Genomic DNA, 17,127 nt, shown 5'->3' on the forward strand with positions numbered 1-17,127 from the left:
ACACTGTTGTCCCTCACCTTGTAGCCCTCTGTAATTAGTGTGCAAAGCACTGTCAAATCTGGAATAGTGAATTTATGCATATTTCATACTTATGCTGTATATAGACAAATAATAACCTACCATTCAGGGAAAGAGTAAATAAAAGTAAATAAGTTCTGTCATACCCATAATGAACCTTCCATAAGTGCAGATTTTGCAGCCATCCATGCACCTAGTTTTGGCTTTGAGATGCTCCTGTACTGACCATTAAATCTGATGTTACTTTATGGTTCTTGATCTTTCCCCTTTTTAGTGATCCCATTTTGCCATGTGGAGGGATCTTTTTCAAACTGCTGAATAGTTCCACATTCATTACTTGTGGATCCTGATGGGCCTTGTAAAACATATTTACAATCTTCCAGTATATGTTGAAAGGGGTCTCTGGAAGTCATTTGGTCCAACCCCTACTAAAACCTGTGCCAATTTTGGAGTCAGATCAGTCTGTTAGGGTCATATGCAGTTGAGTTTTGAGAGATGCTTAATAGTGTGCCAAGTTTATCCTAATGCTCTGCCACCACCTCACCATCCCATCCCTTGGTTTGGGGTCTATCTTTGTGGAACATGCAGACCGACCAATTTGAATGAGATTAACACTGATGAAACAAGATGCCTTGTGCAAGCAGCTTCAGCAGTGCGGTTTATCGGATTGCTTGTAACTGAAGGAGGGGGCAGAGGGATTATTTGGCAAACAGCTTTTTGGTTTACCCTTGAGATTGTGTTTCAGTATCTGCCCACAATACTTGAAGTGCTAGAGAGGAAATTAGCCTAGCATTGCAAGGTGAGCTAAAAGCCCCCAGTCAAAATGTAGTTGTGCAGAATGTGGTATGTCCAGATTTGTTCCCTGTTGTGTATATTGTTCAGGAACAATCAGTGTGGGGCTTTCTAATTAGTATACATCAAATATGTCTGTCAGAAGTCCAGTAGGTAATCTTTAGCTCATGAGTCTCATTGAGTTAAATGAGACTGCTCAAAAGGGGTATTAGTGCATGGAGGAATTAACTATTTGATAAAAGGTTTCCAAATTCTGCAAATAGTTGCTGCTTGTTATTCTTTTATATTTAATTGTTAAAATAATCTGAATTAGAGAGGCAAGTGGTAATCACAAAATAAAATACTCCTAAAATACATTAAGCAGTTCCTAAGTTTATTCAAATTCTATCTATTACTTAAAATTAAACCTGAAAGCAAAAATTTTATTTCATTATTATTTCTTTGTGCTTTATATTTACAATTTGGTGATAGTAAATGAAGAGAAAGCTCAAAGACAAACACTTGGCATGTGGTAATTTCTATTTTCTAGTGTCTAGGACAAAAATACATACAATTGGAATATTGTGTATGCATAATCACACAGCATTCATCTCTGCAAGTCAGGGCTGGAATCTGTTCATGGCAGATACTCATTAAGATTAGATAATTTGTTTAAAAGTGGGAAAAAATCTGTTAAGAAACTGCCAAGTCTTTCACATTTACAGAAGTTCAGTGGTATATAACAAGTTGTTAGCTGATGCTTGGATAACGTTTTGAATGCACAAACTATGATCCCGAGTGCTGTTTTGGAAGACCCTGGTCCCACGTGGGTAGGTTTGTGAATAAGGGCCAGGCCACATCCCACAGCCCTCCAGGTGTGCTGAGGAGCCAGGAAGACAGGAAAAGGATAGAGGAGAGTAAAAATCTGCCTTGGCAATAATAGAACTTAGTTGATGTCTCAGCACTCCATGTGGCTTCCTGAAGCCAAAGGTACCTACATGGCTGCTACAGCTGAGTACACAGCACCTTGCAAGCAATGGTTTTACTCAGCATTCATCCCTGATAATGCATTTTATCTTCCTTTTCAGGTAAATGTTTTCAGAAAGATGAGTTAGTTATGTTGTGAAGTACATATGTTTCTTAAAGATTATATGTTAACACATGTAGCCTTTAATAACTGTGTCAGTTTTGCAGACTTTTAAATGGAATGGCAATTCCCTGATCTAGTGCAGATATTTTTATTTTTTCTAAGAGAAAGCTGCTGGATTTCTAGTGAGGGGAGAATTCCAATATCATTTGAATGTTTAGTAGGCAAAGCAGTTGCATGGTAATGAATTATGCTTACAATCAGGTCAGCTTTAATATAGTTAACATAACTTAATCAGCTGTGGAAGAAAAGTATAAAATTACTCAACTGACTTTAATTGTGTACTTAATGAACAGAAAGCCAGTCATTCCTTTGCAATTCTTTCCACAAAAAAAGAGATTTTTTGATGACAAGTGGCTTTTTTGATGAGATGGTCCTGCAAACATTGGCTCAAGTGCTTATCTTTATATATGTTGGAACCATTGATTTTGATAAGGTTACCCGCATGGGCAGAGCTAAGTACCTGTGTAAGTGTTTGCAGGATGAAAGATTTATTTGCTGCACTGGCATAAGAAGGTATTTGTTTGCATCCTCTTTACAGCCCTGTGAATTTTTGATCTTTAACTTTCCTTCAAACATTTATAGAAGAGATTCTTTAGTGACATATCCCTGCTGATAGGGTTCTTAACTTGTTTGCCTTAGAAGATGTCTGGCTGCTTTTGGAACTGAGGACGTTGAGGAGCTCTAATAAAAGTGCTTTTGGCTTGTTTTTACCAACACACTTGGGAATGGAACTTGGATGGTACTTGAGACCTACTTTAATGCTATTAATTTCTAAGACTTTCTCTTAAAAATGAATGAAATAGAAATTACTCCATGCTGTGGTGTAGCCTTCGACTTGGATTTTTACCAACAAGTGACAAAAATTAGTTTGTATATATTGCATATTTCTTGTCTCTACGTAAGGAGACCAGAAAACATTACATTAATAAATGTTCATTTACCTGTTGCACACTTTTTGGAATTGATTATTCACAATTATGCATTTGATTTTTTTAATTATTTTTTTTTGTTGTTACTGAAGTCTTGTCTGTCTACTTAAGTTGCATGTCTTTGGTTTCTTAAAACAGCCAATTGCTGTGTTTAAGCACTATTTATGACAGCAAGTTCGTAGAGCATATCATTTGAAAACAGGCGGATAGGAAGAAGAGGGCATTTTGGGGGGTCAAAAGAGATTAAGATCTCTGTACTGCAGAATGTGTAGGAATATCTTATCCTAGAGATAGGCCACATGCCAGAACTAATCTAGTTCTGGAAGCAGGAGTGGATTATGTGAACTACTTTCTTACATCTTGGAATGGAGGGTAGAACTCAGCATAGAAAATAACCTGGGTTTTGTTGCTTCTTCAGCCCCAGGTTTCCCATGACCTGTGATGTGTTATTTAGAGTAGAACACTTTGTATCTCCTTTCAAACACCTGTATGGTTGATATCTGAATTTGAAGCCAGTGCTTGAAGATCTTCCCTAATTATCAGACATGGCTGAAACAGGAACAAAACCTAGTGTATTTTTTCCATTAGAGCAGGCTACGGTACTTCTCAGGATGAAGAACAGTGACAGAATCAATATCTTGGTAGAGATGCACCTCTCTTTAAGAAAATGCACCACAAAAAAATATGAAATAATTCTGACTGTTTAGCCTATATTCTTATATTTCCTTTTGGTTCTGTTTGTACATACATCTTAAATGAAAGAGAGGACTGGGAAAAGGAAAGTAAAAGGAGATGAAATGATTGATATCTGTTAAAACTTCACCTCTGTTAATACTGAAATTCCTGAGCCCTAGTGGAGAGCCTTGATCTCTTTCTGATGAAGCTAAACTATTCAATACATGTCATGTTTTTCTACAAAAAAAAGTTTCCAATCTTCAGCATTTAAAATAAAATGTATTTTTCTGACTCTTTACAGCTGATATTGATGATATGAAGATATGCTACGTTCTACGAGTGGGTGACAATGCCACCAGTGACATTTTTCACTTCATGGTTGAAGACGGTGGTGAGTACTCTAAGATGTGTTTCTGCTGTTCACAAAATAGAAGGAGTTTAAGTATACTTTAGAAGCTTAAGAACACTGAATTTCACTGAAGGAAGTCTATGTTATCTCCTGGAATTTTTATTATTATTTTTTTAACTTTCCCATATTGTGGACTACTGATGGTGACTACAAAGAGAGGTTTAGAAGAAGTGGTAATTGCATCTAATGAAAAAACAATCAAGCTATTGAGGAGAGTGAAATTCTTGAAGTCTACTCAGATATCTGAGCTTTCTGTAGTTTTACATTTGTGTTCTCTGTCCAGGCTCTTTATGCATAAATTGTGATAAACCTTTTATCTTGAGAGACTACAGATTTTGGGTTATTTTTATGATTGCCTACCTCTTTAAAGGTTCTAATTACAAGACCACCATTCCTCTATTCATATAGGCATATTGATGTACATTTTGCTTTCAAGATTTTGAGTTCAAGTTCTGCCTCAGCTTCCTTAGCATAATAGAATCCTTAGTGTCTTGTCACCAATCTTCATCAGGTGATGAATTTTAATGAATGATGATACCTTGCAAGGTTTTGGAAGATGCAAAAAGAAAGAATGAAAACAACTGGAGAAAACTGGCACATGCTCACTTAAGGAAACAAACATTTAAGGTTCTTTTTTGGGTTTTAAAGAACAAAGAAGGAGCTGTTTGAGGGTAAACAAAACACATCAACAGGCAATTTATTTCCATCAAGTGTTTCCAGATATTCATAAATGGATATATTCCTGTGGATGGTAACAGATGACTAGTTTATGTTGGTTTAATACATTTTTATCATATGTGATACATAACTATGAATAATGGGCAATAAATGTTATAGCTGATTTCATAATATACTTAGAAAAAAATACTTCAAGCTAGCTTGTTTTCGGCTCATGTGTACTTAGCTCATGCTTTCTTCACAAGCACAACTAGTATTAAGATCAGTGAACAGGGATCTGTTCTGTCTGTCACAGATCAGTTTGCCACCATTCACCATGGCTGGGAGTGGGCTGTTAAATCATGTTATCCTTTCCATTGTGTTGGACATTACAGAAGAGACATTACCTCTAGAGACTTTTGAAAACGTGCTTGCTATCACAGAGAATAAGTATTGACATAAGAGTTTGTAACAGTTAGCTTATTTTCATTAAATATTTTATTTTTACTGAAGCATAGGATAGAAAAATTGAAAGCTAAGTAAAGATAATTGAACACAGGGCGATATATTTTGGTTTTAATGCCATCATTTTATTATGTCATGTGTCACTGTATGGTGATGTTGCTTATGATTTTCAAGTTCTTGTAGTAGGTGAACAAATACTCAGATTTCAGATGTTTCAAGGTTTCACGTAAAAGGAGCAATTAAAGCTGAAGAAAGTTTGCTGTCTCTGTGAACTGTCCGATTAACATCCTTTCTTAAAACTGAGATGCTCCTTGTGAATCCAACATCTGTGAGACTTCTCTTCATGCTATTTGTACGCTTCCTAGTGGCAAATCTGTGGTTAAAAAAAAATCCACTCCGTATATTCCAACTCTATACCAAGAATTTTTTCTCATATCTGAAAACTGTCCTGCCACATCTGCTTCCACTTGGAAGAGTTGTAACAGCATGTCAATTTTAATACCATGCTATTTTTCAAAGTACAAAGATTCATTATTATAACAACGTGCTTGCTGATATTTAGAGCCTTTAGAGCGTGTGACATTGTCATTTTGCAGACTACTTATCTGGAAGGTCCTTGCTTTCCTGAGTCTATTTGTTGACACAGTGAAAAATGAGCTGTGTTGCATTTCAGAGTATTTTTGAATTTCTGCTTGCCTAAAGATGATAAAACTGTATTTAAAAGGGATGAAGTTGTGATCAAAACATTAATATTTGTCTATCTGAAACAACTCAAATTTAGTAGCAATGTCTTTAGAATCTGTAACAGGTGAAAAAGCCAGCAATTTATCTAGTTCTGTTTCCACCCTCTTCAGAAAGACATCAAAGGAAGTGTTTTGCAGCTCAGGTAACTTCTGGCAGAATTTCAATGGTACAAAGATTATTGTTTTAGTGTTTTTGATTTTAAGCCAGATCATTCTAAGAGACTACACACAAGACCTGAGTGAAAGCCTCAGCGCAGTCTACCAACATCCTCAGTAGAATGGCGTGCTTCAGACTTCCAGCTCCTGTATCAGGAATTTTGCTGTAGTAACAAGTTTGTGATAGCTACCACACAGCACTTAATGTTGTGAATGAAATAAGTGGTACTTCACTTAAGATGAATTCTGCCATGCTCCATAAATGATCTTGTGACCCAAGGATTTTATATCTTCCAGTCCTGTTGTGCCTTAGCAAGCGGAAGCTACAACACCAGTCCCTGCTCTCTTCGAACAGTATGAGTTATTTTGCCCAAAACCACTAGTGTCACCTGTAAAACAGTTCTGTGTGTCTTGGAATATTTGATCACGGTCTGCAACTGGGAATAGGACAAAAAGAGCATGTCTTTCCCTATCTCCATTTGATGGTTGATCCTCTCCACTCATTGCGCAGTGACTGATGAGGACAAATCCAGAAGCTCTTTAGTCAGTCTCTTAAATGATCACCTGACTGGGGCTCTGTTACCTCAGGCAATTGCATGGAGGCACAGCAGCTACAAGGAGACATCAAACTGCTCCGATGTGAATTTTGTTGTAGATCTGGAATTTTGTTTATCCTCTAAATGTGACCAGCAATTGCGGTAAGCAAGTTAGGGCAATGGCAGAACAGGTGTGTAAGGGAGGGGAAAAGAGCCAAGTCAGTGCTCTGCCAGCTCTTGCCTGTTAAGTTGCTCACAACAGGAGTGAGGTGACGTGAGTGCCACACTGTGTACCAAATCATGACCCAAGATCTGAAAAGATGAAATACAGTGCTGGGGGTACTTGTTTACTTTACTGGCCAAGGGAAAAAACTCCAGGCTATATAAATGGACAATAGCTAAAAGAATTATGATTGTTCAGTGATGACTTTCTATGAGTAACTAAAGAGCAGAAATGGGCTCAATATGAAAAGAAAGGAAAAACTAAAGGAAAGAAAGCCCTTAGGACTGTAGTTTACAAGTGAGAGTATAGGCCTGCTGTATTCAAGTCAAAAGAGGTTTCAAGAGAAAGAACTGGTTGAGATTTTAAGTCCTGAAAGACTCTTATTGTCACCATCAATTACCTACATATGTACAGCTGTAGTGCCTTTCTGACTTTAAGTAGCTTGTTTCATAAATATAATTAAAAAGCAAAATAAATTGAACACTGTCCAGCTATTTATCAGCACTAGTATTTTTTTAAAGGTAGAATTAGTTCTAGTTCTTCATGTTTAGGGATTTAGCCTCAAGATGATCAATAAAGTGGATTTACTGCACTTTTGTTTTACTTAGAACAAGATGATGATGTAGTGTAACCCTGCTACTGCAGGGTTAGCTCTATGAGATTTTGAAAAAAACTACTGTAGCTGATATTAATGATTTGCTTTCTCATTTGTGTTGAATTTAGATTTTAAAATGACCATGTGGAGACCTGTTGATACTGAAGTGTGAGAGTCCATTTTAGAAAAACTTTGCTGAAAGTATGGATTTTTGTTTTTCACAGCAGTTGCAAAATAGTCTCTGTTGAATGTCTTTTCTCAGAAATGGTTTCCACATTCCATTAATGAGGTGAAGAAAAAACACTTCATAGCAAGTGCAAGCATGTGGCAATAGTGAACGCTGATGTTTAAATTATGAAATAATTTAAATGATAAATAAAGGAACCAATGCTACCAGAAGGCAGGGGAAACATATATATATATTTTTTCCTAGTGGAGAGGTAAGAAGAAATCCAGACTGGACAGTTGAATTCCTGGATGTCTTTGTGAAATATGAAGTTGCACACTAGTGAGAGAGTTGTGCTATATTTCAAATAATGTGAAATTCGCTGAAGTGGTTTAAGGCAAATTTTTGTCCAGATTCTGATGATGTTATATAACAAAATAAATATACTCCAAAGGTGGCACTAGACTCAAACCCCAGCTCAGACACTGTACTTCAGACATCAGCTTTCCAAATTTGGCAGTGTCAGGGGCAAATACATTCACTTGCCCAAGTACAGCTAGCCAGCAATGGGTGTTACAGCTGTGGCACCAGTACTATGGCAGCATGCTGCATGCCAGCTACAGAGCAGTGCTTCTGGGTAAGGGACTGTCACAGCAATGTTGTCTTCATTCTTTTTCTTCCCATAAGAAAAAAAATCTTTTATGTAGGTGCTGTAGATAATCCTGAATTGTTCAAATTCAGACCTTCTTGAAGTGAAGAAATACTCATCTATTCTAAATCTATTCTTCTGCACCAAAATATTTTTAAAATATGATCCACTCTTGCTTAGTTGGTACTGTGTTTTCTGTTCAGTCTTAATTTGAATCGTAATTTGTCCCTCCATTACCCAATACCCTTCTTTGCTCAGTGATAGTAGAGCCCTCCAAACACAAAAAGTCCCCCACAAAACTGCTTCTTTAGGACTGCAGTGTCTTATGGTAGTGCCTCAAGGGTAGTACAGTGGTTTCAAAGGGGAAGTAATGACAGATTCTCTTGGCTGGCTTAGGAATGTGAGGATCACTAGGGAAGGAAACAAACAAGAATTTTTTGATTTCAGGCTCCCTGGAGCAGCTTTTCTGACTTTTAAGCCAAAACATTGCAAAGCAAAGGCTCACTGAAACTGGTGATTTACATGATTAGCTACATCTCATTTAGACTTTTCATTACAGATCCCTAAATGCCTTAACACAACACTGCATCTTCCTGTACTAACATGTGGTTAAATCTCCATTGAAGCAAGAATGTTTCAAAAACAATTCCTTTAAGTTAGTCTTTAAATCTAATTTCTGGGAAAACTTTGTAGACCTTTCCCAGATACATTCATGCAAAAAAATACTATCAATTAAAGAAGCATTATTCTACCACTTAGAGAAAACGTACATTGTTTGCGAAATTAAATTATTTTATATGTCTTCCTTAATTTTACTAAATAAAAAATACACATTTTTAGAGATTTCACTCTTCTGGTATGCTTTATTCATTTGCAAGGGAATGATTGATACTCCTGAGTATAATTACAAAAATTAAACCATTGTCAGTGCTGCTTTTAAAGCCATACCACTGAAGTGTTTTCAAAGGTGATCTATAATAACAGTGTAGGAACAGACATTTTGTATTCAGTATCTGACAGTTTGTAAAGAAGTAGACTGGTAAAATATCATTGGGAATTGCTTGCAGCAACCTTACTTGACCTCCCATGTGGCATTTGAGCATATTCATCTTGGCAGGAACCATCAACAACGTTTATCTTTGGCTTAAAAATGGGGGCATGGCATGTTGGAGGGATATTCAGTCATTTGCCAAGTACTGTATTGGATCCTGGTCTGTTGCCAGGCTTGTTGCTGCTGTTGGATATACTTGAGGTTGGTGCCCAAACAATTTTCCACGTCACGCTTCTTACTGTAAGTATTGCCAGGGGATTTAAACAGTAGTTTGATACTACCTTGAAAAAAAAAATAACAAACAAGCAAGCATACAAAAAAAGCCCCCACCTTTCTGTAAATAAAAGATTACTTCACTGGGGGTTGTTGTTAATGTGGCTTCACAGTCTCAGCAAAGTGAGTGTCTAAATGGATCCATTAAAGTGGGTAGGAGTGGTGATGTGTTTTGTGTAGAGATGATTACATGGGGCACACGTGAAGTCTAATACCAGCCTTACTGAAATCAGTGGGAATTTTTTTTTCTATGCCATTTTTATTGGTTTCTTTATCCTGGCATTTTAGACGGTTAGAAAGAATTGCTTGTTCAGTTTCTAGCTTGAAAATCACCTTATGCCCTAAATATACATGTAGAAAACTGCTTGTAGATTTCTGTCTGTTTTTAATTATTTGGGTTCAAATGCTAGTTTTTGCCAGAATCAAAACTTTCTTTTGCTCCCTGTTCTGTTTTATTTTTATTTTTTTTAACAAAAGCAAAAGAGTGTAGTTGAAGGAGTGAATTGAGATACTGCTCTTCATTAGGAAAGGAGAGGCAATTGTACTGTGAATTACATTTTTATGCAGAGGTTAGAGCAATTTGTCCAAACTTGGAAGACTTGTATCAAATTCCTTCCTTCATTTCAGAGTATTTGAACCCATCTTCCCCATAGTGTGCTCTAACACTATACCCCCACTTATTCTGGCCTGTTTTGTGTTCATTCTTTGTTTGCCTCCCATGTATATGAATTTTTAAATAGTGTTTCAAACATAGCTTACACTCAGATATTCCACTTTCCAGCTAAGTAATGCTACAGTAAGGCCAACACGTTCCATCTAATTTTTCTCCCCTTTCTTCCTCTGTTTTTCTTTTTTTCTGCTAATAAATGCTGTGTTACACAAAATAGGAAGTCTTAACCATGCCAATTAGGAGCAGTACATCCCAGTATAACCTCTAGGCTGTTGGTTTAGATCAAGGTTTTAGGGCAAGGAGTTTTTCGGTTCCAGTTCTCTTTGAGTCAGGGCCAATAGCCTTGTCTTCCACGTAGAATGAGCATCCCAGCTGTTGGGTTGCTTGGATAAAATGGAAATCTCCCCACACCATCATCTGGTAGACTTTTTTTTTTTTTAATATTTTTTAGCTGAGATCATTTGCTGCATAACCAAACTTTTAATGAATAATGCATTCACAAAAAAATTGACTAGCTCTGCTCTTGGAAAATCCCACTTGCCTTACAGAGCTGAATAATGCCATTGATTTCTTTGGCCTGTTCAGGTGAGAGGCAACGGAGATGATGCTCAAGATTAGCATTATACATACTTAGCAGGCTTTTTACTTAAAAACAATCCATAATTTAGGTTTTAGGTTATTATGATATATAATAAGACCCTGCTAGCAGCAAAAAAAGCATGCCAAGGAACAGTAAAATTAGGCCCAAATGTGAGAATTAAAGGGATTAAGGAGACACATTAGGCTTAAGTGGAAGAAATGAGAACCATCAAGAATAACAGTGATTGCTAGTGACATGAGAACCTGCAGAAAGACACTAATTCCTAAAGTGATTTGTAATAAGCCTGTGAAATACTATTGGTTGTTAGCTGCAAATGGTTTTGATTGGGACAGACCAAAGAGATCTAGAGAAGAATGAAATAAGAGAAGGGGCACCAACTTGATGAGTTCATAGCAGCTCAGCTTGTTTGATTTCATGAACTGTTTCATTGAGGGATTCTAGTTATCATTGAGGATGAGTTAACTATCACTTCACTTGTCAATCAACAGTGTGGAGTCCCTAGAGTTTCCATAAAGATTCATCTGATCAGCAGGTAAAATGTGTGGGGGAAGTTTCTTGATTTCTTGAAAAAGTAGATTACTATTTATACAAGGGGGATAAACACATCTGAGGCAAACTGCTTATATATGTGACAAGCAGTTTTCCACCAAGAAATGGTGGCTCTTAAGTTAGTGACTCTTAACCTTTGGAGATACACTAAGAATGAAGACAAATTAAAAATGGATAAAATGTAATGAAGACACATTTTGTCATTAAAGTTTTGGAAGTTGTACATCTTGATTTAAGACATTTTTGCTATTGTAAGAAACAGGATAACAATGTATCAGCAAATGCATGTTGGATTTTATTGCTTGTTCAGGATGTTGAATCAAAAGCTTATTTGTATTACATTATTTAATTAACTTACATCTGCCAAATCTTCGCTGTGGGCTGGTGGGCACTGAGAATGTGCCGAAACTGAAACTTTATATAATCATTGAATGATGAGGGATTAAAAACCTGCTTCAAGAAAAGGGCACTAGTCTGTGTATGTGGCCTTCCCAGTACCGAACAGATGGGATGAAGAGCAAAGAGTTCAGATGTGCTAGTTTAGCATTAACTCAGCAGCACAGTGGAGCTGGTTGAAGACAGAGAACTTTCTTCAGAGTTTTCCTGTGGAAGTTAGCGGTCTTCTGACCTGGTCTTGCAAAACGTAAAAAGTGTAAAATTGTGCAGGGTGATTAATGAGTCTGCTGGGAATCAGGACTTTTCATTTATTCTTTTTGCTTTGCTAAATCTTACAGTATATGGAACATTCTTTCCTCACAAACCTCTTTGTGTACTTACTGGAAAAAGGAAGACATTAATTTTATTTCATAAACCCAAACTGTGTTTGGATGCTGTTCAAATTTACCCAGAAATTATACAACCTGTTCTTATAATTGGCATTGAAGAATTTAAAAGAGGAAGTTAAGAGCCAGAAATAATACAAGGAGAGTGAAAATCCTGTTAGAGTAAATTAATGACTTAATTTGACCTGTGTTGATTTTTGTTTGGGTTCAGCCTAGATGAGAATTTCTTAAGTCAGTTTATTGTGGCTTTTTTTTTTTTTCCCTTGGGTTTTCTTCAGTTAATCTTTCTTTTACAGATTTAACTAATTAGTTTTTGGTTTTAGGAGTCGAAAGAATTTCATTTAGCAGTAGGCCTTTAGGAAGCTCTTTGAAAAGACAGATTTTTTTTTCCCTTGCTGAAGAAGGATTTCAGCTTGTTTAAGTTCAAGTCATTAGTAAAACATTAATGCATTCAACTTGATACAGCATTTCCCTGAATGTTTGCCAGGATTCCAATCTCACTAACTTTTAACTGAAGTACCGGCATAGCACTTCTGTCACTCTGCTGTATAATGTGCATTTTCTTCAAGTCTGTAGGAATGCTGTTACCACACACCTTGCTGCCTCTTTAAAGCTTTGTAGTTAGGGTGGAACATAATAATTATAGAGGGAATCATAAGGATGCCTTTAAAGAAGCATTTGAAGGCCTGATTCAAAGCCCAGTGCCCCCAGTGAGGCCTTTCTGCCTAGAGGTTTGTGGTTTTGCATTAGTGAAATCAGTGAGATTTTATTTTATTTTTTTTCACTTACTACTATGATGTTCAAGGGCAGGTCACAGAAGATAAGATTCTTGTAACCAATAGCAAGCTATTATTCGCTACCCCTAAAACTATTTTGCATGTAAAGGGTTTTATTTTAGGGCCCTCAAAGTATTGGATTTCTTATTCCAATGACCCATCTTTAGTCAGATCTTGTAAGCTCAGCAGCCTAAGACACAGTAATTGGTTAAAAATAAATAAATAAAAAATCACTAGAGTGCTCTGTATTATTTAGTGCTCTGTATTATTTTGAGAATTATCTGAGTTTTGTGCCGAATCATTCACCATCTGCACTTTTTAATCTCAGTAGTGGCCTTTAGGCTTGCTTATAATTACAGGAGGCATACCTCCTGAGAGGACCGTACCGAGAGCCTTTTGGATAGAGATGGAAGTTCCTAATGAAGAGGAAACTAGTCACTAGCTGTTTTTTTTTTTTTTTTTTGTTTTTTGTTTGTTTGTTTGTTTGTTTGTTTTCTGAAAGATGCACGATAAACTAAAAAGTGAAGTGTTCTCAGCTTTCTTCCTCAGGGATAGGTGATGCAGCATTGCACATTTAAGATTAAAATGTTAGTGTTTCTCCAGTGGGCACGTTGAGTAGGGTTATGTCCTGGATTCGTAGTAATTGAGTGTAGATCTGTGAAGTGCTATAGCCGTAGTAAATTTAGGTTTCCTCCATAACCAGTTACAAAATGAAACATCTTCAGAGTGTTATTAGATTTAGATGTTGCACAGGAGCAATTGCTCTGCATTCTAATCCAATTTTACCCATATTGCCCTTTTCATGTAAATTCAGAATTGCATAAATCATGTGAGTATTAATCAGGGCAGCTTTCAACACCACCAAGATTTATAGGTTAGTTGGTGAAAGGGACATTTTTCAAGCATGTTGACTGATTTGGGCTTTATGCTAAACATACAAAAGGACATGAGATTGCCAGTGTCCCACTTTCACTTAATAAGTCACTGCTTACTGCGTTCGTTGCTGATATTGGAGAACTGTGCTCAGTTTTCTGTTGCCTGAGGAAGATTAAACAGGAATTTCATACACAACTGCTTTAGCCTTTAGGCTATAGGAAATGTAAAGTGAATTTCTCTCATTGGAGCTGTCTCAGTTTGTGTGGAATGATTTAGTGTTTGCCATCAAGCACAGCTTGGGTTTCCTGTCCAAGCTCAACAAAATCAGGCCATTTTGGGTTGCTGCTCAGCTCTCCTGTGAAAGTCTAGCTCCCTATTTTCTCTGGCTCCTAGGAGTTTATCCACTTACCACAGAATCACAGAATGAGTGTGGTTGGAAGGGACCTCTGAAAAACATCTAGTCCAACCCCCCTGCCAAGCAGGATCACCTAGAACACATTGCGCAGGATGGCATCCACGTGGGGTTTGAATATCTCCAGAGAAGGAGACTCCATAACCTCTCTCAGCAAGCTGTCTCGGTGTTCTCTTACCCTCACAGTAAAGTACCCCCTTATATTCAGCGGGAACCTCCTGTGCTTCAGTGTATGCCCATTGCCTCGTCCTCTCTCTGGGGACAACTGAAAAGAGACCGTCTCCATCCTCTTGACACCCTCCCCTCAGATATTTATATACATTAATGAGGTCTCTTCTCAGTCTTCTCTTTTCCAGGCTAAAATTTAATTTCATTGTCTTCCTGTTTGATGACTCCAGAATGAGTGTTGCTATGGCAGGATTGAATATTTCATTCTAAAGATAATTGCAGAGAGGTAATATAATTATTTGTTTATTTATTTATTTTTCATAGCATTTGATGTAGCAACACAGGACAAAACTCATATTCAACATTTAGCTAGTACTGAATTTCATAAAAAGTCTGGACAGCTTAAATGTTTCATTGAAAGGATTGTAGATCTTGTCAACTTCCACAAAAGCTGGGAAGTGTAATTTCATTGTTTCATGAAATGGCACTAATGGTAATTTTGCTAAACAAAGATTCTAAGCTGCTCTGGTCTGTTGGTAGCTTTTGAATGCTTGGTTTCTATATTTCACTTATGGTAGGAAGTGCAAGATGGAAAAAAAACTTTTAAGGATGAATCCACTGCACTTAGCAGAATCTCAAGACAAGTGATGAATTCTTCTCCTACTGTCTTAGAGGACAGGTATCTTAGGGAAAAACAAATAAAAACTTGTCAAGCTGCATGCAGCACAAAATTACTGGATGGACTTTTATATTTTTAAATACAGAAGATCAGTCTAAATGATTATAAACACTTCGGGCTTTGAAATCTGTGGGGAAATTTACAGAAACTGTCAACTGTTACTGATTTTGCATGCAAGTAGAGTTAGCAGCAAAGCTCACCTGGAGCTCAGTGAGGATAAACTAGAAAGAGAATATATCACTTGCATGACAATACTGTCAGTGCCATTCTTCCAAATTGCATATTTTAGAAATGATCCTTATTCCTCCCCTGCTCCCCTTCAAGATCTTTAAGGAAATAAAGAAGTGCTCTCACAAGACTGGTAGAAGAACCTTTAAATCACATAATTGAATTTAGAATATGAAGAAGATTAAGTGAAAGCTGAATGATGCAGCCCTTAAAATCTGTGTATTGTTATGCATTTTCATATATTTTCTATTAACATAATTTGCTTAGTGTTTCAACATAGTCCTCTCCTTCTCCCACCCACACACATTCTTGCAAAGTATATCTTGTTAATCTCAATGTTATCTTAACAGTTTTCGCCCCAGGGAAGTTTTAACAACAACAACAACAAAAAATTAAAAGTGAGCTGCACATAAAGTTTTTTAGTTTGCATTTTAAATTTTTGTATTGTTTTATTTTAAGTCCAGTCTTGCTAAATTAAAAATAAAAATGCATTTTATAATTAAAAAAAATAATTTGTCCATTTTTATTTTTGATGTTTGAAACCACATCACACACCAACTTCTTCAAAATATTGTTATATATAGGTTTAGCATATATAGTATAGCTGCAATATTTTTTCAGAATCTCATTGTTCTGTTCACTTTAGCACTAGTTTGTTCTCTTTTGTTTATTCTACATAATCCAGCAAAATACCTCCATATTTACACAAATGAAAGTAGAACAAGACTAGCCAGCTTTTTATTTATTTTTTAACCCCCTCTACAAAGTGTTTCCAATGGAGTTTATCCACATACGTCCTGCCTGATGAGAATATTGCTCAACTTCAGCAGATCAGAATGAGATTTCACCTTCATCGCACTGCAGGCTTCTCCGTGGGCATGCTCTCACATGGTACAAAGCATGATGGCTTTCTGCTGTGATTAGATGGCTACAGTACCCTGTGCAGTTACTTCACTTTTGCTTAACTGTGCTGACTTGAACTGATGTTCTGTGAGCTAAATGTTTTATAATCAGACAACAACTCCTTTGAGCCAGTTAGAATCTTTGAATTTGTATAGCAAGTACATATTCTGATGGGGTATCATTTTTTTCTGCTTCACTCCTGTTTTTTCTCATATTAGGCTGAGGTTGCTTTGGTAAGTAGCATGGTTCACAGTTAAGTCTTGAACTTTGAATTCTTGACATGCCTCAACTGGCTTTCTACCTGAAGAAAAGCAAGTATTCCTCTGTCAGTGCTTAGCTGTGCATAAACAGGTCTTTACCCTGACCTTTGCTTATAGATATTGTTATCCAGTCAGCTAGCTGCACTGGAACAAGACAGAGCATACTGTTTCAAGCTGCAGTCAGTTTTAAGATGCATAAAAAAGGTGTGTTTCTTATGCATAGGAAAGACTCCAATTTTAGTGAATTTGAAGGGGGGCTGAGGGAGGGTAAGATGGCCAGAAGATATTTTCGCACTTCCGCACAATAGTTTTTAGATCAACTTTCAGCTCTCATGTTCACAAAACTGCAGCTTTCAGGCCCAACCCACCTCTCCACTGTAGAATTGATAAGAGATCATCAAGAAGCTGATAAACACAAGCTTGAGGTTAAGAGTAAAATGAAATATTTGGGTGGGCTTTTAGTGCAAAGTGGTGTCAATGAGTAAATTCAGGCTTTTTTTCTTTAAGTAACTCTCTCTGGGCTTTTGAAATCCTTCAATTACTTACTCTGCAGTTTAGTAGTCATTCATTATTCTAGCTAAGACAAAAAAAAAAAAAAAAAAACTCTTTCCCCTCTATACATGAAGTCCTTCTAAGAATTCCCCCTTTGGCAGTGTTGTTCAACTCCATTCCAAAACAGAGGGCTATGTGCTAAATGATGTTGAATAGAATACATGGGAGGAGCAAAGGATAATTAATTGTATGTTCTAACATATTT

The 17,127-nt window shown here is 36.7% G+C and overlaps 1 protein-coding gene across 1 annotated transcript in view; it reads left to right on the forward strand.

The window, feature by feature from the left end:
* FREM2 (FRAS1 related extracellular matrix 2) overlaps positions 1–17,127 on the forward strand; it is a gene marked incomplete at its 5' end in the record, with an annotated part of 126,421 nt that overhangs the window by 7,182 nt on the left and 102,112 nt on the right. Inside the window, one exon of the mRNA XM_084506453.1 lies at positions 3,845–3,934. Within this exon, the coding sequence (XP_084362579.1) occupies positions 3,845–3,934 (90 nt within the window). The remainder of the gene's footprint in view (positions 1–3,844; positions 3,935–17,127) is intronic.

This window comes from Aythya ferina (genome assembly GCF_964211825.1).
Source record: "Aythya ferina genome assembly, chromosome: 1".
NCBI lineage: Eukaryota > Metazoa > Chordata > Aves > Anseriformes > Anatidae > Aythya > Aythya ferina.